We start from the raw sequence: 27754 nt of genomic DNA, 5'->3' as shown, positions 1-27754 counted from the left end.
TAGCTGTCTTCAGACTCACCAGAAGAGGGCATCGGATGCCATCACAGATGGTTGTGAGCCACCATGTGGTTGCTGGGATTTGAACGCAGGACCTCTGGAAGAGCGGCCAGTGCTCTTACCCACTGAGCCATCTCTCTCAGCCCTCCCAGCTCAGCTATTTAAGAGAGGTTTTATGTGTGTACATGTCTCAGGGCATGTGGGTGCCAGAGACTCTCATGCTGGCTGAGCTGCTTGACATGGGTGCTGGGAACTGAACTCACGTCCTTTGTAAGAACAGCAAGCGCTCTAACTGCTGGGCTGTCTCCTCAGTCCCTTACTGACCTTTTACAGATCATGTTGGATGATACATTCCAATAAAGCCATTCTTAACCTGAAAACATCAAAAGGGAACCATTTACCACCCAAACAGTATTACCCTGAGTGCACTGCAGACTGGCAATTACCAACACCAACAGGCAGCTGTACAGAAGGTTGGTGCCAGCTATCACTACCCCAGGAAAAAATAAGAGTCTAAAATCAAATTGGTGCCTACTGAATCCAGCCTAACAGTTTGATATCATAAAATGCAACAAGTTAACTAATCATTTCATGTCTTTACTTGAACTGCTACTAACATTTTGGAAGACCAAGAAAACTTCACTTTTATTTCAAACACTGAACAAAGCCACATGTGGCCTAGAGATGGTACACATGCCTGAAATCCCTGCACTTGGGAACCAGAGGCAGGTAGATCTTATTTGAGGCCACCATGGTGTTCAGACTGAGTTCCAGGACAGCCAGGGCTACACAGAAAAACCCTGTCTCAAAACCAAATCAACCAAGCCAAAAAAAAAAAAAAAAAAAGAAAAACCCAAAAAACAAAACAACAAAAAAAAAAAAAAAAAACAAAAAAAAACAAACACAAAAACAAAAACAAAACAAAAAACACACACACAATAACTAAGTCGTTTTTAAAAGAAAGTCAGGTGTGATGGTGTACAACTTTAATCCTGGGGGTGGAGTGCAGGTGAGGGTGGACAAAGGCAGACTGATCTTTGCTGCTAACCTGGTCTACAGAATCAGCTGAGCCAGCCAGGGCTAGGTACACTGAGAGAAACTGTCTCAAAACAGTAACAATAAAAGACAAACAAAACACACATATATTAAGAGAAAAAGCAAAAACAAAACTATCTACAACTGGAGATACCAGTTTGAGTTACTGGCATTGCTCTGAACTATGTACTTAGGAGAACAATTTGGGGCCAGTAATATTTTCTAAATGAATTTCAAGAATAGCATTTGTCTACATGGCAGAGGCACTGACTAGTGCAGGCCAGGCTCCAACATCACACACAGCAGGTCAGAATCACTGTACATGACTGTGTATCACCTGCAAGTGTTGAGAGCAGATTTTTGTTTTTCTTGATTTCCTACTAAGCTCTCTGGTTTCCAGAGTGAGTTCTAAGACAGCCAGGGATACACAGAAAACCCTGACTCAAAACCAAACCAAGCAAAGCAAACCAGTGTTCTTTTCTGGATCCTTCTTCCTAGCCATCTAAGCAGAGCCTAAATGCACACATCTACAGTGCAGACCAGGGATGAAGGAAAGCAGGACACAGCTTTATATTAATGACTTTATGTACAAAATCATTTCATTTCAAATAAACATTTAATGTAGAAACAAACGCTTCTTTTAAACTGAATTTTTTTACATCTATTGTACCATTCAAATGCTTTATCATCTTACATGATTTCTTCAAAATCTGTTCTCAAAGGTACATATAGAAAAGCTTTTTTTTATAAATAGAAACAAAGGGCATTTTTAGCTTTTATTATAAGATGACATAAAAAGTTTACTCAACAGAAGTAATTTCATTACTATTCAGGGGAGGGAAATCACCAATTTTTTTTTGTGTGTGCAAACAATGCTAGCCTTCTTTTAAGCATTAAGAGCATAACTGCTTTAAGAAATGACATAAGCAATAATCCTACACCTACATCTTCCCTAAAATAATCTATTTTTTTTTTTACATATGTGCACAGCTTTAGCAAATTAAAGCCCAGGAGAAATGCTTAGAACCCACTACCCAGAGGCAAATGAGAGTTCAGTGAACTCATGAGGAGAGTTTACCGGCCAGGGAGCCTACAATGAAAACTGCAGCTTCCCTCTTTCTTATATTTTTTTTAAACACAAAAACCAGTAACTAAGAACTTAATACTGGATGACAAGTCACATCCACACTATTTAAATAGCCTCACAGTTAAACACATCGTAAAGACCAGCCAAATCAGTATTTACATTTATAAATCTCTGAAGACACCATGAGAAAGCTTATGTCCCTTTACTAAACAAAATAAGGAACTGCATCTGATGGTGGTGGAATGAAATTAAAACATTAAAAATACCAGTATTTACAGCAGCATTGATCCTTTATAAATAAAGAATATGAAAATGCAATATCTTTAAAGGATAATAAAAAATTGAGGTGATGTTATTCAACCACAGTGCTTGGAGCTGGATAAAAACCTATTGGTGTTCATTAATATGCCAGTAGTGAAACCACTTTCTGTTGGAGAAAACCCAACCGCAAAATATGTGCATAAAACACAACACAGGGAAAGTTGCTCAAAACAATTCAAGTCAGCTTATCTGTATGGATATTCTAATCATGAAGGACATCACAAAGGAAACAAGGTGTGACATCTTCTGGTTCACACTCAGGACACTTCCACCACAAAGTGGTGCCTTTTTAATCTCCAACTCTTTCTCTTGCTTTAGCATCCTAGTGCAAAGTGTGCACGGAACAATTCCCCATGGGATACCTAATCAAAAAGGGAAAACTAAAAACATGCCCAAGTCAAAAGCTAAACTGGGAAGTGATCACTAAAATCAGCCACTTGAAAACAAATAGTGACTTCTATCAGTGCACATGACACTGTGTGACTGCATGGAAAGGTCACATCGCTCTCAGCAGGCAGGAGGCGAACTGGTGCTGTTTTAAACCTTGTAACAGGAACTGATGCAGAACTTGCATTTTAACTTCTCATCCCAAATACACAAATGATTTCTGAACAGTCAAAGTTTGGGGAAAAGTGGCAATGTAATAATTTCACAAAAATTCTCCATCTCTAAGACAGCATTAACATCCCAACCTTCCTTTCCCAGAAAATGTCTCATAATTACAAAGCAGAAAAACAGTCACAAATGAAACAAGCATTAAAATTTAGGTGTGAAATTTCTAGATTAACCCAATATATTTAAAAAGATGACTGTTACAACTAAGAAAAAAAAATTAACTATTTGAAAAACTGCTATTCAGGCTATAAAACCAAATTGTGAAGACATCACTAAAGCTGATAAGCACGTGAGGAGAAGCGAAGCAGACCCACAGAACCTCCGTGCTGAAATCAAAGACATCATCTAACACTGCCTGTTCCAAATCCATGATTAAAAACCAAACAACCTAAAACCAAAACTCTTGCTAGAGGCTGAATTCCCTAGATGCAACTTCAGTGTCTGTCCACAACACGGTGCCCGAACTCAGAGTTTTTGTTTTTTGCTCTGTTTTGGAACCCCTGAGACACCGTCTGTTTCCAAAGCTTTCTCTTTTGAGTTAGTTTCACTGAATCCATTTGCTGTCCCATTTTGTTCCTCAGCTATGTCTTCATTTGCAGGGGCCGCAGATTCTCCTTTTTCTAGTTTTTGCTGCATTTCTCGGAGCTTGGTAACAGCTTTATCTATTGACATTATGCTAATAAGATTAAAGTCATGCATGCTGACTAGATGAAGCATGAAGTTTCGACATAAATTCTTCTTAATTATTTTCTGTCCATAATTTTCTACAAACAGCATACAGGCATGATTCATTTGATTGTCAGCAATAAATCTATTCAAGAAAAACAAAGCATTAATGATACAAATTCTTTGGGAAATCAACAAGAGATAAGCAATGTGTACTATGACAAACACACCCAAGCATGTTACTTAGTACAAAGTCCCTACTAGTAAGACATGATATTTCAATCACCAGGAAGACTAACCAGGAGCCTCAACAAATAAACCTTCATAGCTATCCATACTTACACATTTAGACCAGGAAATTGACTAAAATCATGACTTCCAAGATGTGAGAGATGATGCTCTATACATTCTAGGTAAGCAATCTACTTAAAACATTGACTACATTTAAATGGGCATATCAAGGGGGGAGGAGGGGAACATTTAATCCAATCCTTATGAATGTTTATGGATTTTTAATATATACATATATGAAATTTTTGCCTGCACATGTGGCAGCATACCACATGTGTGCCTGATGGGGATTGAACCTGGATGCTTTGCTCTTAACCACTGAATCATTTCTTCACACTTCCATTATTTCTTTTTTAAAAGTTTTATTATTGTGTATGTACATGTGTGCATCAGGACATCTTTGTGCAGTTAGTTAAGTCCTTTTACGTTTCTGTAGGTTTCCTCTGAGGCAATCAGGATTGTGTGGCAAGCAGTCATCACATGATTTTCCTAATTTTTAAGCACATCATATTTTTTGTATTCAGTGGCAATATAAAGAAAAATGGAATCAAGGATGGTGGCACATCACCATAGGTTTAGGTATTTGGGATGCTGAGTCAAGTGGATGTGGTGAGGGGCAAAAGAGAAGACTAAGTGGTTAAGAGCATTCATTGCTCCTATGGAGGACCTGAGTTTGATTCCCAGTTCACGTGGGGAGCACTGTAAGCTCAGGAAATTCCAGCTCCAGGAATATAATCTTCTGGCTTCTAGCGGCAATAGACACACACAAATACACACACAAATACACACACACACACTCATTAAAAAAACATAAACAAGAAAACCTCCATATGTATAAGTACTTTAGACAATCTCAAGGCCCTTTAAAACCATGGACTTCATTCTGTAGCAATCATTGGCTAATTTAATTACATTTAATATACTTTTGGATGAAGGTAATATTTAGAAGACTCATTCTGGCAGATGAATTCTCTCATCATTACCACACTCCCTTTAAATTTCTGCAAGGCACCATGTGAAAAACGATCTTCGATGGTGTGTGGTACATCTCTTTAATCCCAGGACTAGGGAAGCTGAGACAAGGAAATCTTTGTGAGTTTGAGGGTTGCGTGGTTTACAATAATGAGTTCCAGGACAGCCAGGGCAATGTAGAAAGACCCTGTTTCAAAACAACGAAAGTTCTGTCTTTTCAAAAGGGCAGGGGAAACAAGATGGCGCAGTGGAAAGCATGCGTTCCATGCTCTTTCTATGACAGGAGGTATCTGATAACCAAAGATCTCCACATGAACAATATAGCATGTGTATGTCAGCACCCACATAATAGTAATGATAATGGTAACAATAGTAGAGTGAGTCACATATGGTCTTGCACACCTATAATTTTAGCATTGGGGCAAAGAGAAGGTGGAATGTCTCTGCTTAAGAGAATATTTTCTTGTAGATGCCCTGGGTTTAATTCCTAGCATCCATGAGGTAGCTTACAAGTGTCCTCTGGAGCCGCTAAGCACACAGAAAGCACACAGACATACATGTAATCAAAACACCCACACACATAAAATAACTAACAAAAAAACTGCAGACTCATAGAATGAGAAGCAGCAAAAAGAACATAGTAATGGAACAGAAACACTCTACCCATGCTTCATGACATGGAGATTCCACAGTTTCATTACTTCTTTCTCTCCTTCATTCACATCAGAAAATTCTTCAATTTGCTGAAAGGAAAAAAAAATCTATTACATTTACACCATATTAGTATTTTTAAGAAAAATAGGCTGTCAAAGAAGAATATTTTGGAACAGAAAAATAGCAAAGATGTAGCTTTTCTTTCTTTTCAGAGAGGGTCTCTCTACACAGTCCTGGCTGTCCTAGAACTCACCAGGATGTCTTCAAATTCAGAAATCCACCTGCCTTAGCTCCCAGAGTAATGGGACAAAGGCATGTGCCACTACATCCAGCAGCATTTAATAAAACCAACTTTTATTTAAGCATTTATCTTTGAAGAAAAATTCTACATTACAAAACAGCAATGAAGTAAAAATGAAAGTATCCAATGAAAACTCACACAGGAAAGTAAATTTTTCCTTACTTAACTTTGTAAATGACAGTTATAAAACTTGTATGAGACTGCTGGGGAGGAGGAACAAAAAGGTAATTACAGTAATGGTTTTTTCTCTCAGCCATTCCGGATCTTTCTCATCTTCACTATCTACTTCCATTTCTTGTGGCCGAAGAGGTAAGCAGGTATCACTGTGGAAATACAGACGATTGTGGCCACTACTGTATGTTCTCTGCTGCTCTACTTCTCCATCTTCAGATTCCAGAAACTCCGACATGCTTGCTTTTGTTCGCTTTGGCCTAATGAAATCAAGAGATCAAACAAGACAACTGCTACTCCCATATGATACTGAATATGAGCTAGTATCTGTAAGGTTACTACACTCTAAAACAAAGAACATAACAGTACTTGAAGCAGCACCCTCTTATACTATTTTTTCAATACATAATGCAACATATATCCCCTCAATAGCCCCAGTTCTACTTATTGAACAAAGTTTCAAAGACAACAATGGCTTTCTGGTTATGAAAAATAAACTTACATAGAAACAAAAAACAAACAAACAAAAATTAACGATGTATATGAGAGCCTGGCAGGGGTTGCCCACATCTTTATTCTAGGCAATCATGAGTCAGAGGCAAGCAAGCAGATCTCTAGGTTCAAGGTCAACCTGGTCTACACAGTAAATCCTAGGACCACATTGAGAAACCCTGTCTAAGAAAGCAAATAAACAAAAATGCACACAAGGAAAATTAATTGCTAGGTAGGACACATTAAAAACATTCAAGGGGAAAGGTGGGGTGGGGCAAGCCTTTGATCCCAGCATTCCAGAGGGGTTCCTGCAGCACCTTGCTGCTTCCAAGAACTTGCAGATAGCAAGCCTGGTGTTTTCTTCAATATTGAACTACAGCTGCCTGGTAACTGCTTGCTGAAAGGACCTGGCTGCAACTGCTGAATCTTATTTGGTGTTTGCCACAGGAATGAACTGCTGCCAAAGAAGATGAGGCTCGCCCTCAAAAGAACTATTGTTAGCCAGGTCCATTTGTCCCCCATCCTACTAACTGTTCTCTTCCACTACCTCTGTTGTGTAATGCACTAGAGGTTCAATCCTTATGAAAAGTAGGTTGCAAAAAATGTATGTCTACAGTGGTCTACAACCTGAGGTTCAAAACGGTCAGGGCTACACAGAAAAACCCTACCACCCCCCTCCCCTGCAAACCCAAACAAACCAAAAAACAAACAAGGAGACAACAAAGACAAAACAAAGAGGAAACACTTGAGGGAGCTGGAGAAATAGTTCAATGGTGAAATGGGCTTGCCGAGGATCCTAGTATCACACGGGACAGATCCCAACTGCTTGTATTTCCAGCTGCACGGGATCTGACTCTTTTGGCTTCTTGGGCACCCACATGTACATGGCATATACTTACTCATAAATGCTATGTGCTGCATAGTGAAACTGTCTCACATACATTATTATACATTATTTTGGTTGTGATCCAACCTTTAATGGCTGAGCTACCTCTCCAGCCCTATATTTATTATGCTATAAATGGACTAACACAAAGTAGAACAGTTACAGATTCACATCTGCCAAAATTTCTGTCTTTTCGGCTTTATGACTGCTGCTGTAAATTCACCGCTATTGTAGGGTCACAAAGCTCATTAAAGGAGAAATAATGGGCTATCTTGGTATAGCATCTCATAAGACATTAAGAAGACAGGGGAAGAATCATTTATATTTAACACTACCCAAATAGAATATACCCCTTTTTTTGCAGGTTACTGTGTACATATGCAAACAGACCTCGGTCCTTTGCAAGAGCAACTAATTTTAACCATCCAGCCACCCTGCCAGACCCAATGTGGGAAATTCTTTAATACCACAAATCAATGTAGGAGTGGCAACATTAAAAATCGCCATCCAGGGGTTGGGGATTTAGCTCAGTGGTAGAGCATTTGCCTAACAAGTGCAAGGCCCTGGGTTCGGTCCCCAGCTCTGAAAAAAAAAAAAGAAAAAAAAAAATCGCCACCCAGGCATGGTGGCATGTATGCCTTTAATTCGAGCAATTGGGAAGCAGAAGCAAGTGAATTTCTTTTGAGTTCCAGGCTAGCCTGGTCTACAAATGGAGCCAGGGCTGTTATAGAGAAAAAACCTGTTTCGAAAAAACAGAGTATACTACTTCACTGGCCAATACTGAAATGAATATTCTACCAAAATACTTTTTATCTCCATCCCCTTTGTTATGCTAATATCAATAAAGGTAGGAGACATGCTGCCAATTTAGGTCTGACTGCCTAAATTCAATTCATGGAACCCATATGGTAGAAGGAGACACCAACATGAGCCAGTTCACCTCCTGCCCTCCCTCCTTCCCTCCCTCTCTCCTCTCCCCTCTGTCTGTCTCTCTCTCCACACACACACACACACACACACACACACACACACACACACACACCCCGATAAAAAACATAAAAGAGCATTATCTATCTCTCTGCCCACCTGCACACAAGAATGTGTGTGATAGGTGTTCTCTTTACTGGTCCATTTCGACTAAAGGCAAATCCAGGTTGTCGATGAATGTCCTGAGGATTTCCTGCATAGGAGCCATCATAACACTCATTGATAGAAACATCTATCCTAGCACCTTTTGGATGATACTATAAAGAAAACAAAAACAGGGTGTTTAGAAAAAGAAGTTATTAATAATCGTATATGAAACAACTAATTTTTTCTTTTAATTCAAATAGTTAGAGAAAATATTATCAGTTTAATGGAAAAGCATACCTGAAGACTTAAAGGGAAAAAAAAATGTACGCCAGGCCCTGTGGCTCCACATACAATCCCAGTTCTTGGAAGGCAGATAGGAAAACAAGGCAGCCTAACTACAGAATCGGACCTCGTCTCACAAAACAAAACCCCTACAAAAAGTGAGTTAAAATGCTAATGGTCTCCATTTATTGGTCTGGAGATGTTATATAAATTTTTTCTTAATTTAGAAGAAAATGCTCCTTAAATATATTCAGCAAATATGATATATGCAAATATTATTCAAAATATACAATGAACTGAACCACCCATTGTAATGTGAACAGAACTTACTGTTTACATGCAAAGTGCATGTTATCTAAGGCACTAAGGTGTGATGTGCACTCTTGGTAAACACAAAGCAGAGCTACTTACTACATAATTGAAGATGAATCTGCTGTGGCAGAGTTTTAGATGCTTGAGTAAGCTGTACAGCTTCCGGCAGTTGAGAGTGCACCACGGGCAGTGCAGGTCATCTCTGGCTTCTGTCTGTTGTCTTGTATTATTGTTATAAAGGAACTGAAGAATAAAGAGTGCCAAGCTCACAACTTGCACCTTTCTACGCACTGCTTCCTTGTACAACAGTGTACCATTCAAACACTCAGACACGGCTTCCTTGTACAACAGTGTACCATTCAAACACTCAGACACTGCATATAGAAAATGGATTTTCTGATTGTTTTAAGACCAATCAGTTTTATTTACCTGATAAAATATTCTTAACTTCTGTCGAGTTTCATTTGAAGTATCCTTTTCCTTTCTTGTTTGCATCTCTGTAGTCAGTGTCTCCTTAACAGCTGAAAATATATACCCACATAATTGATGAAAGACTCCCTTCTATAAAGTATCTTGCCAAAATTATTAAACAAAGATATAGAATTATGGCATTTCTGTTAATTTCAACTGATAATAAAAGGCCTATATTGAGGACCCATGACACTGCACTCCATAACTCTGTTTGTATAGTCCTTGCTGTCCTGGAACTCTCTCTGTACACCAGGCTAGCCTTGAACTTAAGATATCCACCTGCCTCTGTCTCCCATGAGCTTGGATTACGTTCCGAAAAAAAGAAAAGAAAAAAAAAAATACACCACACAGCCCTGGGAAAACTTTTTTTCCCTCAAAAAAAACAAAGTCAACAAAAATAAAATAAACCCAAAACACCCAAAGAACTCCTTGATATCCTAAGCCACAAATAAATAAATAAATAAATAAATAAATAAATGAATAAACAAACAAACAAACAAACAAACCATAGTGAACCACAGAGTTTTTTAAGGCCACAGCTATTTTTGTTGTTTTGGGTCATGCTGTGGTTTAACCCAGGCCCTCCCAAATGCTAATAACCTGCTTTGTCACTGAGGTTCAAACCCAGGCCTGACTGTGGTTTTGACTGGTTATTAGAAAGTGGAAACTTGGGCTGGAGAGATGGCTCAGCGGCTAAGAGCACTGACTGCTCTTCCAGAGGTCCTGAGTTCAATTCCCAGCAACCATATGGTGGCTCACAACCATGTGTAACAAGATCTGATGCACTCTTCTGGTGTGTCTGAAGACAGTGACAGTGTATTCATCATATATAAAACGAATAAATAAAATCTAAAAAAAAAAAAAGTGAAAACTTTGGTTTTAAAAATCAATCCGGGGTTGGGGATTTAGCTCAGTGGTAGAGCGCTTGCCTAGCAAACGCAAGGCCCTGGGTTCGGTCCCCAGCTCCGAAAAAAAGAAAAAAAAAAAAAAAAAGGAAAAATCAATCCACCCTCAAATCATCCTTCAAGTTTTTAGTACATTTCACCAGACTTAATATCAAATATTTAAGTAACATTATTATTTAGTGTGGGACAAAACTAATGATCTCACATATAATCTCCTGTCGTCAAGCTTTGTTTACTGGTTTCCCTGTAATTTTTATACCCATTCCATTAGCTCAAGAATACTTTGAGAAGTGACCAAAACAAGAATTACTTAGGAAATGTTTCCCAGGACAAGGAGCACTTCTTTCTTAGCTTTTAAATTTTATTCATTATCTTTGTATACAAGTTTTAACATTTGTTAAGTGAAGTGTTACAAAGTGGAAACTACTTACAAAATCTGAATTATTGTTATGTGGAAACAACTGACACACACCCCAGAATTTCAGACTTTCCCCCTGAGATGCCTAAGTACCATGTACCAGGCCACACATGTGGGGGTCAGAAGACAACTTTCAGGAGTCAGTTCTCTCTTTTCACCATGTGGGATTTGGGAATCCATTTACTTTGTCAGGTGTGTGTAGAAAGCAGATAGGGTCTCACTATAAAGCCTCCAACCTACCTCTTCCTGCTGAGATTAAATGTATCAACTGCAGGCCACACCTCATCTTTTGATGCATGTAACATTTACACATGATCATACAACATCAAAGAAAAACCTCCCCTCTTCTGAGAGATAAAAATACTTAGATGCTCTAAAGTCAAGAGCTGTGTCCTGATGAGATGGATTTAAAATATCTTAAGACTTAAATACAACAGTTCTTTAGGTGCAGAATAGGGGTTTGAACCCAGGGCTTAGATCATGCAAGGCAAATATTCTACGAAACCCCATCCTTTACATTTTAAAAATGTATTGAAAACCAATCACTTTATCTGTGGCAAATTAGTGGAAAAATGTGTTCTAAACACAAGGATAATTAGAGACACACTTGAAGGTAGTAAACTTGACATATTAATACTGCTAAAATTTAAAGACAAAGTGAAATTCCCAGAAACATGTCACAAAGGTTCTAGAGAGGGGACTGCTAGTCTTTCACACAGAAGCCTACATTCAATATAGGCGAACTCTAACTCAGCACAGATAATAACATGGCTACTCAATAAGACAAACAGTACTTCCTGACTAATTAACACAACAAAACCAACTGAGTTACTTACTTTAAGCCTAAAGCATTAAAAACAAAATTTAGATAGCAACAGTATTTTTACCAATAGTTTGTGCAGGCTTAACAGAACCAGGCTTATTTTCCTGATGAAGGCTCTCCGAATTTCTAGTGGCAAGGGGCTTGGCAACAGGAGCTGTAGACTTATCATTGGTTTCTCCTGTCCATCGAAGAGTAAATTGCAATGTAGGTCCCTGAGAAAATGTTTCAAATGGAGGCAGTCTCTAAACAATAAAAAGAAATCAATAAATAAAACAGGGAAGAGCTATGATGATGTCAAAGATATTGCAAAAATGAAGATACTCATTATAATATGCCAGTGTAGATTTATTTAAAAATCAGTATTTTTCCACCTTTAATTTTAAAATTATATATAAGAACATGTGCACAGCTGTGGTGTGCTTTAGTGCAGTGCCAAAGAAAGCAGGAGGAGGGCATGAGATACTCTGGAGTTGAATCTTGAACACAACATTAATGCTGGGAATTGATCAGGTCCTCTAGCATTATTATGGGAAAACAACTGACACAAAGCAGACTTTCAAAATTTTTTCCTCTGAGATTCATAAGAACTGGAACTAGGTTCAGATTTCTCAAGAGGCAGAAAACAAATTTTCAAGAAAAATCTCCTTCAATTATAATTTATCAAAAATAAAGCAAAACAAGGCGAAGTGTCATAGAGCATACTCAGAGATCCCAGAGATTGGGACATAAAGACAGGTAGATTTCTGAGTTTGAGGCCAAGTAGTCTACAAAGACAGTCCCAGGACAGCCCGGGCTAGATAGTGAGACCTCTTCTCTTCTCTCAGAAAATTGAAAAATAAAAACTAAAAGGTAAGACAAAGCAAAGCAAAATTGACACCATAGACTGTCAACCATCCACTACAGTCTTAGGTGACCAACCCTACCACAGTAGAGTGACACGTGGTGATTTTTTCTCCTTGACTGCTCCTAACATGCTTGCTTGTGTTTCTTTGGTTTGGGGACAGGGATTATCTCAGGTGTCTGCTGCTTCCCCTAATAAGGGAATTTGTCCTAGGTCTCCATCTGGTTGACTCAAATCTAGCCACTTGCATCATTCTCACAGCTATCCTTCAGTAATTTATCAATTACAATGACTGTCACACAATCTCATGTCTCCAACAGCCTCTTACATATAGCCATTGATTGTATTCATGTAGCTTTGATGTACAATATGTTTAAAAATGAATCCATTACATTTTCTCTTAAAATATACACTTTTGCCTGGCAACGATGGCAAACACCTTTAATTCCAGAATTTGGGAAGCAGAGGTAGGTGGATTACTGAGTTGAAGGACAGCCTGATCTACAGAGTGAGTTCCAGGACAGCCCGGGCTACACAAAAATCTGTCTAGAAAGAAACAAAAAAATAATTAAGCAAAACCACTCTTTCCAAGGTATGATTATTTTTTTTTCTTTTTTTCGGAGCTGGGGACCAAACCCAGGGCCTTGCGCTTGCTAGGCAAATGCTCTACCACTGAGCTAAATCCCCAACCCCGGTATGATTATTTTTGCCCCTGGCATATATTCTACTTTACCCTTTTCTCTATTGCTCTTGTGGAATGACCTTGTAGAATGTACAGCAATGATAAGAACAGTTTCTTCTGCTACAGTATCATAGCTGCTTCCCCTAATTTTCATTCTCAGACAAAGAATCTGCAAGACTGCCTTTTATTTTTCTCAGAAAGTTATATCGAATTATGTGTTTGTGTCTGCATGTGGGTATGTGCACATTAAGTGCAGCATAGTGACCTCTTAATGGCTGTGAGCACCTCAACTGTGCACTTGAGTCCCCTAGAAGAGCCAATGCTTAAACATTAAGCAATCTCTCTAGCCCCTCAAAGTCTTCTTTATCAATTTCAGTTATACGAGAAAAAGCATCCATATTCATAAAAATTAAAGTTATTTTCATTTTTGCCCATATGTATGTCACAGATGTGACTGGTGCACTCTAGAGATTCCCTAGAAATACACTATGTAGAGGGGAAAAAAAAACTTTTTTTTGTTTGTTTTAAATTTGTTTATTATATATGAGTAAACTGTAGCTGTCTTCAGACACACCAGAAGAGGGCATCAGATCTCATTACAGATGGTTGTGAGCCACCATGTAGTTGCAGGGAATTGAACTCAGGACCTCTGGAAGAGCAGTCAGAGCTCTTAACTGCTGAGCCATCTCTCCAGCCCAGGAAAAAAAAAATCCTGAAGTTGAATTTTCTCAACTTCATGAATTAACAATATGCTAGAAATTATAAACGAGGCAGGTTTCGTAGCACTTTTAATCACCACACTCAGGAAGCAGAGAAAGACAGGTTATCTCTATATGACCGAGGCCACCCAGTTCTGCAGGCCAGTCAGATATACACAGTAAGACCTTGTCTCAATAAATAAAATTCTTATTTGAAATTAATTCCCATTAATCCACTTTCAGTAATTTTAAGAAAATGTAGGTTATATGTAACAATAAGTAAAATTAAGAATCAGAAATCTTGCTGGATGGTGGTAGCAAACACTTTAATCTTAGCATTTAAGTGGCAGTTAGATAAACCTCTGAGTTTGAGGCCTGTCTGGTCTCCAGAGAAACCTGTCTCAAAAAACCAGACAGACAGACAGACACACACATACAATCAGAAATCTTGTCAAACTACCATCCTTCTTAATAACTAGCTGTTTAGATATTGCTTCTTCCTGTTCTTCACTAGCTAAAACTTGCTGGTTAATGTTGAGATGGCTCAGTGTAAAAACGCTTGCTACAAAGCCTAATGGCCTAAGTTTGATCCCCAGGATCCTTATGATAGATCAAGTTTACACAAAATATATTTCTAAATATGATATTTCATTAAAAAAATTTTAAATAGAATTTCATTCTTATATTTTATCTTTTCAGTTCTAGTCCTCATTTGAAGAAACAAGACATTTGCTTAACCTTGCAAAAGCAACAAAACTAACTAGCAGCAGAGACGGGACAGCCAGGTTCCTCAGCACCGTGCTCTCAGTACATTTTCTGACTAGGCCATTTCACTTGTATTTTTTCTAAGTATTAAAACCACAGGGAATATAAGGGCAAGTAATATGGCTCAGTGGGAAAAGACACTCCACACCAAACCTGATGCCCTAAGCATGTCACATTGTACAGATTTAGTGCTGAATGTGATGCATGCCTTTAACACTGGCAGAGGGATCTTTGTGCTTTTGAAGCCAGAATGGTTTACAGAGTTCCAGGAAAGCCAGAGTTGTATTAGTAACATCTTATCTCACAAGTAAGTAAATTAATTATTTCATGTGAACAAAGACTCCTTATTTCAAATAAAATTTCCACTTGGGAATGAAAATATTAATCAAAATAAAAGTTGACAACCAATCTTTAAGTAATCCATACCTTCCCATCAAGAATAGTCTCCCATGTTGCTCTTTTCTTGCTTATTGGACATTCTTCCATTTCCTGCATGGCTACTTCATATTCACCATCTAAAAGTTGTAAACGCCTGGAAGAAAAACACATTTACTTTATAAAGTAACTTGTGTATTACAAAATCTAAGAAACATTAAAATGGTATACTAGCTTGCATACATAGCAGACTTTAAATGACCTACAATCCAGATCTGACAAAAGCAGTATTAACAAAAAGAGAAATGTGGATCAGGCATTCTTTGGTTAACACACACCCAGCTCATTCTTCAGCACAAGTGTTTATGAACATACCCACATTTTTCTGAAGCTGTAAAATGTCTGTATTTACGTTCATAAACGTGCTGGAAAGTTGGCTTTTTGAAACAGGGTCTCTCTATTATGTACATTCAATGAAATCCACCTGTCTGAGTGCTAGGATTCAATTTATGCACTACCATGCCTGATTAGTATTCTGGAACTTACTAAATATCTGTTTATATCCACAAAGACCATATCAAGAGAAATTTGTATTACTGTAGCTACACAAACATAATGCCCATTTCAAAACCTAGTTAATTTTCTGCATTAACTGTAAACTATAAAGCAGATTTCATGCTTTTAAAACCAGGACAAGAGCAGTGCTACAATTCTCCCTTCAGGGAGTCATTACAAAGTCTGCATGTCAGTGTTTGAACTGCAATCATTTTTGCCATGTTTGCTCAGTAAACTAATGATATAACGACAAACCTGTAAACTAAAGATACCTAAGTGAACCTGGCACATACAGGTGCTCAGTAAATGATGAATCAAACAAGGTTATACAGCATAGCTTTAACACGTGTGGACATGTTCATGTACTACATGATTTACATCTTATTTCCATGCTTATACAGTGACGTTCACTACTATTCTAAACCCATTCCTTTACTGTGTTAACAGCAGACTGCACATAGGAAGACTGTGGCTTTTCTTCTACCTCAGAGGTCCTGTTAGACGATGACACTTAAGGTGTACTGAACACTTTAGCCTGTGACAGGCACTGGACTAAATGCTGCTACTTTAACCTCCAACATCCTTACATTCCAGGCCTTATAGTTTTTAGAAAAGGAATGCAAGTCAGAAATACTAAGAATCCTGCCTTAAGAACAGTAACAATAGGGGTTGGGGATTTAGCTCAGTGGTAGAGCGCTTGCCTAACAAGCACAAGGTCCTGGGGTTTGGTCCCCAGCCCTGAAAAATAGAAAAAAAAAAAAAACAAAAAAACAAAAAAAACAAAAAAAAACAAAACAAACAAACAGTAACAATAGCCAAACCTAGCAAGTGAAAAGCCAACCACTGAAGCCTGATTCTCACTATCAATTGTTGAGAGTTAAGGTTCTTTTGATCTCATCTCCATACTCTTACTACCTGAATTTAGTTTTTCATGGTGTAACAAGTTAATCCAATTTTCTTTTAAAAATTAACTTTGGACGTTGCAGAACACATCACTTTAGTGGGAAACACAATCCTTCACTATAGAATTTAAAAGCCGTCTCCTTTCTGCTCTTATACAGCTACACAATATTCTCTATTATGGGTGTTCATTTGACAGCTACAATCTAAACCACTTTCCTACCTCTGACATGTTAGAAGGTTTTTGCCCCTCACCCTTATAAACAGTGCTTTATCAATGTTTTTGATTTGTCAATCTCATTAAGTGATAAAATAATGTCTCAGTGTACCTTTACTTCAGATATCTTATCTTTTTAACTGTTTAAAAAGAATATACATATTCTCTTTTAAATTTATTATATACTTTGTTATTCTACTGAATTATGGGACTATTTTGAGACAGTGTCTTTAAGGAAGCACAGGCTAGCATCTAACTTGATCTATTTCACTTTCCTTAGGTCACAGTCCTTAAAACCTACATAGTTTTCACTGTGGCTATAATAGCTTATGTTCTCTCAGTCTTAGGTTTTTACTTCTGCTCAGTATTTCAAACTCTCTCTACATGGTTTTTAAATTTGGGCTATTCTCTCAGAAGACATCAATATGAGATTACAAGAAAAAATTTGATACATCTAACCTTAAGATTGTGGTTCATAACTATAATTTCTTTACTAAAAGCAATACCAAGACTCAAGTAATAGAAACTCTCAGAAGAATTAACAAAAGGAGATTTTAAGTTTTAAATAAGGAAATTGTAAAGGAAAAAAGAAATCCTGGAATCAGCTTGAAAGGGCTCCTCATACCCAAACTTGGAATAATCTGAGCAGCCAAATGAGTACTACCATGGTCAGATGAAAACTCACTCACTAAAAATAACATGCTAAGGGCTGGAGAGATGGCTCAGCGGTTAAGAGCACCGACTGCTCTTCCAGAGGTCATGAGTTCAATTCCCAACAACCACATGGTGGCTCACAACCACCTGTAATGGGATCTGATGCCCTCTTCTGGTGTATCTGGTGTACTTGTATATGATAAATAAATAAATCTTAAAAAAAAAAAAATGCTAATTCATACTGACAAAAGTCAAAAAATCCAAAAGAAAACATCCCCCATTGAAAAAAAAATACCATTGAAGAAATGATGAAATGATGGGAGAAATGAGGAGGAAAACGCATGCAGAAGGCCCTTTGTTCAATATTCAGTACTATTAATAACAACAGCAATGATGATGATGACATTGTTAGCCCCTCTGTGCAGGTAAGTGGCTGTCAGGAAATGCCTTTGTTCTTTGGTGATACATGCTGAAGCATAGAGCAAGGCAGAGAGGAAGCATATGTTTCAAATGTTTCAGCACAAAAATGAAACAACAAAAATAAACCATCTAAAATGTTACAGTCAATATAAAGAATGTGTGGATGTTACACAAACAGCAGGTCTTTGAACTTTCCTACACATTTTCGAAATTAAAGCTTAAGGAAAAATTCACCTAGTTTCTTCTTAGCATTTTTCTTCATTGAAACAAAAGCAGTAGTCTATTCCATATAAAGAATATATTACCTCAACTGAAAAGCCAAAACAAATTAGCTGGGCAGTGGTAGTGCATGCCTTTAATCCCAGCACTTGGGAGGCAGAGGCAGACAGATCTATGTGAGTTCTATGCCAGCCTGGTTTACAGAGATAGTTCCAGGTCAGGCAGGGGAACACAAAATAAACCCATCTTGAAAAACAAAACAAATTATTTAAATAAAAAAAATGCATATACACATATGCTTACATGGTACAAATGATGATGATGATGATGAAGATGAAAAAACAAAAATGTGCCCCTAGCTGCACAGAAGACAGTATCAGTGAAGCCTACAGTGGGTACCTCCTCACAATTTGTCACTAGACTGCATCACTGTTTTCTAGTGTGTTTACTGCTGTGTTTCTAAGCCTCTCCTAGTCATCCTATTTGGGTTCAAAGCCTAGGTCATACATATGCTAGGTTAGCTCTCGGTGACTGAGCTGCCTCCTTCCCTACAGGTGTTTTCAACTGAACACATTGATGTACAATCAAATCTGACTTTAAGATTTATTCTCTTGAATTATATTGCTAAGCACCAATAATCAGCCTAGTGTAAGAAGTCATAGCACCATTCTTCAACGGTCTGTTAAAAAAAAAAAAAATCTATGTATTTCCTACATCTTTTTTTCTTTTTTTTTTTTTTCCCGGAGCTGGGGACCAAACCCAGGGCCTTGTGCTTGCTAGGCAAGCGCTCTACCACTGAGCTAAATCCCCAACCCCGTCATCTTTTTTTCTTATGCTAAGAGTTTCACTCCTTGGTGCGCCATACAGACGGTCACACAGGAACTATAGGAAACTGGCTTTCTTAGCTTTAGATGCTATCCCAACAGTTGTCTATAGCCCACGTCACCTTGGCCTCCGTTCAAATACGCTTTTTTTTTTTTTTTTAAAGATTTATTTATTTATTTTATGTACAGCATTCTGCCTGCATATGTGACTGAAGGCCAGAAGAGGGCACCAGATCTCATTACAGATGGTTGTGAGCCACCATGTGGTTGCTGGGAATTGAACTCAGAACCTCTGGAAGAGCAGTTAGTGCTCTTAACCTCTGAGCCATCTCTCCAGCCCCAAATATGACTTCTAATATGAACAATAGCGACTTACTTGCTAATATTTCTTCACAACACTTGCTGATATGTTTAGAGTTGTCTGTAGCCTACATTAGAAGCATGAAGAAAGGAATTTTGTGCTTCCTCTCAGTTTAGAAGTATTTGTCAGAGCAGATATTCAGAAAATACTCGAATAAACAACTGAGGCAAAAACAGTTCCTTATCTTTGTTCTCTGCTCTCTAAGACAGAAAAATATTCAGCATGTGCATATTCAGTAGAAGAACAAACAAGAGCAATACCACCGACAGAGTAAAAACATTTCAAGAACAGTACAGTACTGAAGCCTTATTTGCCCATCACTATTACCTGTTTTTGTCAAACACTGTCATTTGTGCAACAAATGTCTTTTCCCCATCTTCACGATTTCGTTTTCTTCTGGCTGGAAGTTCTTCACTGACATCTGAATTTAAAAGACAAAACAAAAAAACAAACAAAAACCTCAATTACTTATAAGAAGTACAAACTGCAATTTCTTGTTTTATTTGTGACAGGGTCTCTGTGTATCCCTGGCTGTTCTGGAACTTACTCTGTGGATCAGGCTGGGCTTGAAGTCAGAGTTCCACTTGTCTCAGCCTCCTTGGTGCTAGGACTAAAGGCATGCGCCAGCACTGCCCGAGTCTATAATAATGTTTTATATAGAGGGTCACTTGCTTCAACTTTAGGTTTTTAACATGTGTTATGACCTTCATTTATTTGTCTACATTATGATCTCACAATATATCCCAGGATGGCCTGGAAATGGCTATACATTGGCTGGCCTTCAAATCCAAACTCTATGACTTGCTGTACTGGAGGAACTGGGACTACAGGCCTCACAATTCGCTGGGTCTGCCCTTTACTTCCTAACATTACTGTCAGAATTTACCTTTGCAGGCGCTGACCTGTTTAGAATGATGACTCATGCTAGGCAGGTTCCTCATCACTGCTCAGGAGTTCCAGTGTGAATAAAAGCCTTTCAGAGAGATTTGTTCTTACTCTCTATGTAGGATGTGTTTGCCTGCACTTACACTATGTACCACACGCACACAGTACCCATAAGAGCAGATCCTTCAGAACTGAAGTTACAGACAACAATCAACCCACATGGCAGCTGAGCCCTCTCATAACTAACAAGTCTCTAGACCAGAACCATCTCATGTGAGTTTCCAACATTACCTCACATATACCTCTATTTACAACTGTTCATTTCAATGCAACTTTTTTTTTTCTTTTTTTCGGAGCTGGGGACCAAACCCAGGGCCTTGCGCTTGCTAGGCAAGCACTCTACCACTGAGCTAAATCCCAACCCCTCAATGCAACTTTGTTTTTTTTTTTTTTTCCCCAGAGCTGGGGACTGAACCCAGGGCATTGTGCTTGATACGCAAGCGCTCTACCACTGAGCTAAATCCCCAACCCACTCAATGCAACTTTTTAATTCTTATCTATCCCCTAAACTGAGTTGCAAACCTTCTGAGAATAGCATTGCTTGTTTAATTATCTTTGTATTGGCAGCACCTATATAACAATCAAATCATTACCTCAAAGATGAATTCAGATCTGCTGGAAAAATAAAGAAATGGGTACATGGTTCAATATGTAATATGAGCTACACTGTTCATGGTCAAGTTAGTACATGGACATGCACCTACAGTTCCAGCATTTTGAAAGCTGAGCTTTAAGAATCATGAGTCTAGTTTGAGACCAGCCTAGGCGATGATGAGACTATTTCTCAAGACAGAATGAAAGTAAGAAGAGAAAGATAAAGAGAGGAAGAGAGATGTAGGAAGAAGGGGAAGCAGGTAGGCAAAAAGAGGAAAAGCTCATGGTTAAGTAGTGAGTAGACATCCAGCTTAAGGAAGGTCTAAGGTCAATTTCCAGTAAAGTAAGATAACAGTCTTATCTATTAAGGAAGGAAACAAGGTTTTAAGGGGTTGTTTTTAGTTATTTTATTATTATTTGGTTTATTTTGCTCTTGAAACAATGTCTTGTTAAATTATGTAGCCTAGGCTAGCCTCAAACTCATGTTCTACTGACTCAGCATTCTGAGCACAGGATTAAAGGAACAAACTACTTGGCAAAAAGTCAAGGTTAAAAAAAAAGGAAACTTTATACACAATTCTAAATATGATGAAAAAATACCAGTTCATACATTTCGACAACCACTTTAATCTCCAATAATAAAACCTCATGAAATTTCAGAAATAAAATTACCAATATTTTCATTGGTTTCTCCATTAATCATTCCATTAAACTCTCTTCTTCCAGGACGAGTTACTCTGAACAGCAATGAGTAAGACTTCACCATATGGCTGTTACTAGGCTCAAATTCATTACTGGAAACTGCCAGGGATGGGAAATTTCCTGGTTTTGTTTGATTGAGGTCAGGATTCAAAGGCACCTGCTTTTTACCAGTAGGAACTTGCCTTATTGGACAACTTACATCCTGCAAAGTAAAGATTCATAAATTATACTTACATAGCAACAACAGTAAATTATACTTAAAACTTAAAATCAAAGCTATAAGAAACGCAGTATAAGGGGTTGGGGATTTAGCTCAGTGGTAGAGCGCTTGCCTAGGAAGCGCAAGGCCCTGGGTTCCATCCCCAGCTCCGAAAAAAAAGAACCAAAAAAAAAAAAAAAAAAAAAAAAAAAAGAAACGCAGTATAAGTCACAATTACAAAATGGAATATTAATATAATATACTGCTGAAAATTAGGAAGCAAAAATTAAAATTGAACATTAAGATTACCAATAGTAAAGTAATTGAAGATTAGTATGAATAATAAAAATGATGATACAGTTTATCCATTATTGACCTGAAAATACTTCCAAGTTTTCTATTACCATCATGGAATAAATGGGCTGGAGTAGAGATATGGGCCTTGGAATACAGAACAGTGGTTAAAGCACTTGCCTACCATGTACAAGGCTTTGGATTCAATTACCAGCAATAAAAAAACAAGTAAAGGGCTGGAGAGATGGCTCAGTGGTTAAGGGCACCGACTGCTCTTCCCGAGGTCCTGAGTTCAAATCCCAGCAACCACATGGTGGCTCACAACCATCTGTAATGAGATCTGATGCCCTCTTCTGGTGTGTCTGAAGACAGCTACAGTGTACTCATATATATAATAAAAAAAAAAAAAAAAAAAAAAGCAAGTAAAACAAGACTAAGAAGGTAGTGCAGGTGGTAGAATTTCCCTTGTATGCACAAGGCCACGAGTGCTGTGCTGTATGAACAGGCATGGTGGTACAGGTGGAGGATCAGAAGTACAAGTTCATTCTGGACGGTATAGTAAGTTGGGACCGGCACAACTATTTTAAGACTATTCCTCAAAATAAATGAGTAAAGTAAAATTAAACCTAAAATATAAACGAAATAACTAGAAATACAAGAAAAAAAAAGTTAAGGGGCTGGTGATAAAGGTCTGTGGTAGACCATGCATGAGTCCCTGGGTTCAATCCCAAGCACTACAAAAAAATAAATAAATAAAATAAAATTGAGTAGTGATGTTGGGTGCCTTAATTCCTAGCACTAAGAGGCAGCAGATATCTGTGTTTTAGGAGTGCATAGTCTACATAGTGAGATCTAGGACACCCAAGGATACATCAAGAATTCCTGTCTTGAAAAACAAAAATACCAAACAAGCAAACAAACAAAACCCAAAAAGAACCCAAAAAAAACAAAAAGAGAAAAACCTCAGAAATTAGAAGGCATCTTTAGGGCTGGAGAGATGGCTCAGTGGTTAAGAGCACTGACTGCTCTTCCAGAGGTCCTGAGTTCAATTCCCAGCAGCCACATGGTGGCTCACAACCATCTGTAATGAGATCTGATGCCCTCTTCTGGTGTGTCTAGAGACAGCTACAGTGTATTCACAGCAAACAAACTCTTAAAGGCTTTTTTTCCCCCCAGAGCTGGGGACCAAACCCAGAGCCTTGCACTTGCAAGCGCTTTACCACTGAGCTAAATCCCCAACCCCCAAACAAACTCTTAAAAAAATAAAAAGCATGCTTCAACTCCCCCAATTTCAACATTTCCCTTAATTTTCCATTTTGAGTAATAAATGGGAACACCAGAAAAGGAAAATACGTATAAATACCATTATAAAACAGTAATCTGTTAGCTTCTTCAGCAATCACCCGAAAAAATGCTGTCACTACATAACTAATTATGTGGAAGTATAGCCAAAAAAAATAGTGCATCTTAGTGCTAACTATATTTTCAACAGAAGGTTGGCCTCAAACTTTGATGCTCCTAACTCAATCTTCCTTGTGGTGGGAATGTAGACATGTGCCTACACACCAACATAGTAACTTCTTTTAAAGAAATACAACGAGGCTAGAGAAATGGCTCAGCAGAAAAGAGCACTGGCAGCTCTTCTAGAGGACCCAGGTTTGATTTCCAGCACCTACATGATGGCTCACAAGTTCTAGAAAATGAGATGTTATCCTCTAGTCTCTTCAGGCACCGGGCCTGCACATGGTGCACTGATATACAGACAAGCAAAAATAAAAATTATGGGGTTGGGATTTAGCTCAGTAGTAGAGCGCTTGCCTAGCAAGTGCAAGGCCCTGGGTTTGGTCCCCAGCTCCGGAAAAAAGAAAAAAAAATTGTGTGTATATATATATATATATATATATATATATATATATATATATATATAATAAATTATATAATAATATATAAATATATAAATAATATAATAAATATATAATATATATATGTATAAATAAAATGAATACTTAGGGATGAAAAAAACTACTCTACACAAGATATCTCACTAATACCCTAAAGCTTTAGATTTCACAAATGACTAAAACCTTCTGGGAGAGCATCACCAGCAGGAGCAGTTCAACTGCTGCTTATGGTGTAATGACACATCTTATTAAAACATAGTAACAAAAAAAAAAATCCTCAATCACTCTTTTCTGTGCTTACCGAACACCCTCAGACACACATACTACTCCTCTTCTTTGGAAATACTTATTCCTATTGTAGCCTTATTTTTTTTTTTTTTTTCCGGAGCTGGATACCGAACCCAGGGCCTTGGGCTTGCTAGGCAAGCGCTCTACCACTGAGCTAAATCCCCAACCCCTATTGTAGCCTCATTAATTTTGTTGCTGTTAATAAAAGACTCAAGGACTTAAGTCCATTAACTGTACGACGTGTAGGTTTTAGTGGGTTACTTCGGAAATCAGCACTATGACAACTGTTTCTATGATGAAATGACTGTTATCTTTTAAATAAAATCTGAAGCAATGCAATAGTAAGTTAATGGTTGATAATGTTGACAGTGAGTTTTTCCTCTGTACAATAAAAGACGTAATCCTTTATGGCTAGAGAAATGGTTTGGCCATTAAAGGCTAGGTTTACAACCAACCAAATAAACAAATGGTCCATACTAATGTATTAGTAGATACAAGCTAAGAGACTAAATGGTACAAGCAAAGCGGCTGAATCTGTCTTAAGGCCACAGCTTCTTCCTATGACTCCTACTGGATTTTTATTCAGATGCTCAGACCAAGGTAAACAACAATGGTGGCAACAGGCTATATAAGTGAAAGTCAGCTACTAAGAAATTCTCTCCCCATTCTTCTCTAAGACATGGCCTCACTATGTAGCTCTGGCAGGCCTGGAACTCACTGTGTGGACTTGGCTTGCCTCTGCTTCCCAATTGCTGGGACTAAAGGTGTATGTTGTCATGTGCAGCCTCAACATCGTTCTTATTTCTAAGGTTTTAAAAATGGCTCACAAACTTAGTAGCTATGCAGAAACATGTTCAGTTAGAGATTATTCTACTTCATCTACTAGTATTTTTATACATTACCTTTCTCTTTTTGTGGCAAACTTTCACAAGCAGGACTTCCAGAGTAACAGAATTTTGTTCATTTTCTGAGTTTTGTGATGGCTTATCTAAACAGAAAGATCAATGTCTTAAAAAGATTTTTTATAATGTATACATAAGAAAAAATTTTTAAGTTGAAGAATCTCTCAAAAAAAGGCTTCCTACAAGGAAAACATACCCTCCCAATTTAGCTCCAGACTTGGGAGCTCCATTCTTTTTAAAAATAAATCAACATAAAACAGATATTCACATCTTCCTATAGATTTTTTTCTCAATTTAAATAAGACAGCTCAATTATCTTAATTACAGTAAATCTATTTATTGATCACATTTCATTTGAAAACTTAACATTTATTTTTATGATGGTAGAGAAAATCTTCTCTTCAAAACATACAGAAGCAGGCAAAGCTTCTTGGCAGGAAGCTTGATTTAAATAGTTATAGGGAATTAGATCAAAAAAGTGTGTTGTCCTTCTTTCAAAATCCATTGGTCGAAAATGTATATAATGGGACACGGTGGTACACATCTTTATTCCCGGCCCTGGGGAGGTAGAGGAGGGCAGATCTCTAAAAGTTTCAGGACAGCCTGGTCTATATAATAAAACCTTGTTTCAGAAAGTGAGCAAGAGGGCTAGAGAGATGGCTCAGCCATTAAAGGCTAGGCTCACAACCAAAAATACAGTTCAGTTGCCGGCAGTCACTTTATGGATGGGAAACCAGGAAAGAGGATATGTAAATAAACAACAACAACAAAAAATCCAATAAAAAAAGAGACTAACTCAGAAAGAAAGAAAGAAAGAAAGAAAGCAAGAGATGGAGAAAGAGAACTGATCTAAGTGGCAATAGGAAACTTAAGTTTTTATTTACTACTTGGCGATGCTTTGGCTTACGAAACTTAGAAATTATAGTTTTGAGTATGAGTGTATAATTTCTGATTAAATAACAAAAACCTTTGCAAAGACTCATCTTTAAAATTTTCAATAGTATTAGTTCAAACCTAAATATTTAAACACTATACTTCAGTAAAATGCAAAACTATTAGATCATTAATGCACATATATATACATACATACATACATACATACATACATACATACATATATCAAACAACTGTTTCTTTTCTGAGTTAGATTTTTAGGTAACTTTCTTTTTAGCATAAAAATCTGTCTTTTGGGCTGTGGGCATTTTTCTCAGGGTTTGACTGCTTTTCTAGTATACTTAAGGCCCTGTGTTTGATATCTAGCATCCAAACCGAACGAAAACCAATAACTAAAAGCACTAAAAAACCAAGCAAACAAATAAAACAAACTCATTTCACCCTTTTTATGCAGAGTATACGTAGGGAAAAAAAATGGCTAAATAAGCTTTTTGAAAATTATAATTGAATGAATGTATTTTAAGACAGCAAAAATAATCCAGTGTCCAAAATAAAGATTGCCATACAATGCTTACCATGAAAATGGAGCCCTAACAAAGTATATAAATTCTCAGATCTAATAATTACTGCTATTTTACCCATTTGGTTTGTTTGACATGGGTTCATGAAAGCTAGGTTGGTCCGGAACTTCTGATCCTCAGACCTAGGCCTCCTAGGTACTAGAGTTGTAAACAAAGGCACATGCCACAACATCCAACAATGTTAGAAACCTTAATCTGGCTTTCTATTCTGGGTTTTTAAGTGTTCTTTTTAATAACAGAAAAAAAAAACTTTATTCTCTCAAACTTCTGTTCATTTTGTTTTGAGACAATGTCTACTGTATCTATGGCTGCCCTGGAACTCTTTTTTTTTTTTTTTTTTTTTTTGGTTCTTTTTTTCGGAGCTAGGGACCGAACCCAGGGCCTTGCGCTTCCTAGGTAAGCGCTCTACCACTGAGCTAAATCCCCAGCCCCCCTGGAACTCTTAAGAGATCTGCCTGCCTCTGCCTCCTGAATGTGGGAACAAAGCTGTGTCCCAACACATTTGGCAAGGAAAAATTGTCAGGTGGTTCCCCAAAAATACCATTGTAGTAAAAATATGTATGTTTTTAACAAGTCCCTAGAAACAGAGCTAATGAATCCAAAAAAGTTAAACTACAGCTCAAATGAGTTCACATGAGTACTGCAGAAAACAAATTGATAAAAATAAGAATTGTACACAATTACGAATTAAGAGAAAAAAACCCAGAAATTCAGAAAAAAAGACCCAATGTAAGACAAAGCCTAAAAAACTATTAGCTAGGAATATATATGATTTGATATTTAGTTTGTAATATAAAAACCATGGATTCTGTATCAAGCAGTTGCCTCATTACTTTATTAACCCCTGTAGGGCTACAGACACAAGGCAGAACACTGCCTACTAAACAACCTTTGGGTTGTTTTTGCTTTTTGAGTCAGGATCTCATTATGAGGTCATGGCTGGCCTAGAACTCACTATAGACCAGACTGGCTTTGAACTCATACAGATCTGCCTGCCTCTGCCTCCAATCTGTATATACCACCATGCCTGGCCCTTATCCATTTAAAAAAAAAAAAAAAAAAAAAAAAAAACAACAAAAAAACAAAACTCAAGTACCCAATCATGCTTTGATTAAAACTAATATAAAATACTATGTATTTTGTCAGTATAACTGACATTATGACAAATCC

General features: G+C 37.6%; 1 protein-coding gene across 3 annotated transcripts in view; it reads right to left on the bottom strand.

Annotated features, from left to right (window-relative positions):
* Nucleotides 1-1578: 1578 nt before the first annotated feature.
* Nucleotides 1579-27754, bottom strand: part of Suz12 (SUZ12 polycomb repressive complex 2 subunit) — a 45916-nt gene continuing 19740 nt past the window's right edge. Inside the window, 11 exon segments of one of the 3 annotated variants that reach the window (NM_001427659.1) lie at nt 1579-3866; nt 5648-5727; nt 6172-6370; nt 8575-8732; nt 9256-9399; nt 9586-9677; nt 11838-12015; nt 15186-15291; nt 19612-19705; nt 21496-21727; nt 25110-25195. In NM_001427659.1, the coding sequence (NP_001414588.1) occupies nt 3521-3866; nt 5648-5727; nt 6172-6370; nt 8575-8732; nt 9256-9399; nt 9586-9677; nt 11838-12015; nt 15186-15291; nt 19612-19705; nt 21496-21727; nt 25110-25195 (1715 nt within the window). In that variant the 3' untranslated portion in view covers nt 1579-3520. 3 annotated transcript variants of the gene reach the window in all.

This window comes from Rattus norvegicus, chromosome 10 (assembly GCF_021556685.1).
Source record: "Rattus norvegicus strain SHRSP/BbbUtx chromosome 10, alternate assembly SHRSP_T2T, whole genome shotgun sequence".
Lineage (NCBI taxonomy): Eukaryota > Metazoa > Chordata > Mammalia > Rodentia > Muridae > Rattus > Rattus norvegicus.
Note: the sequence above shows the minus strand (reverse complement) of the source record. Positions and strands in the feature narration are given on the sequence as shown.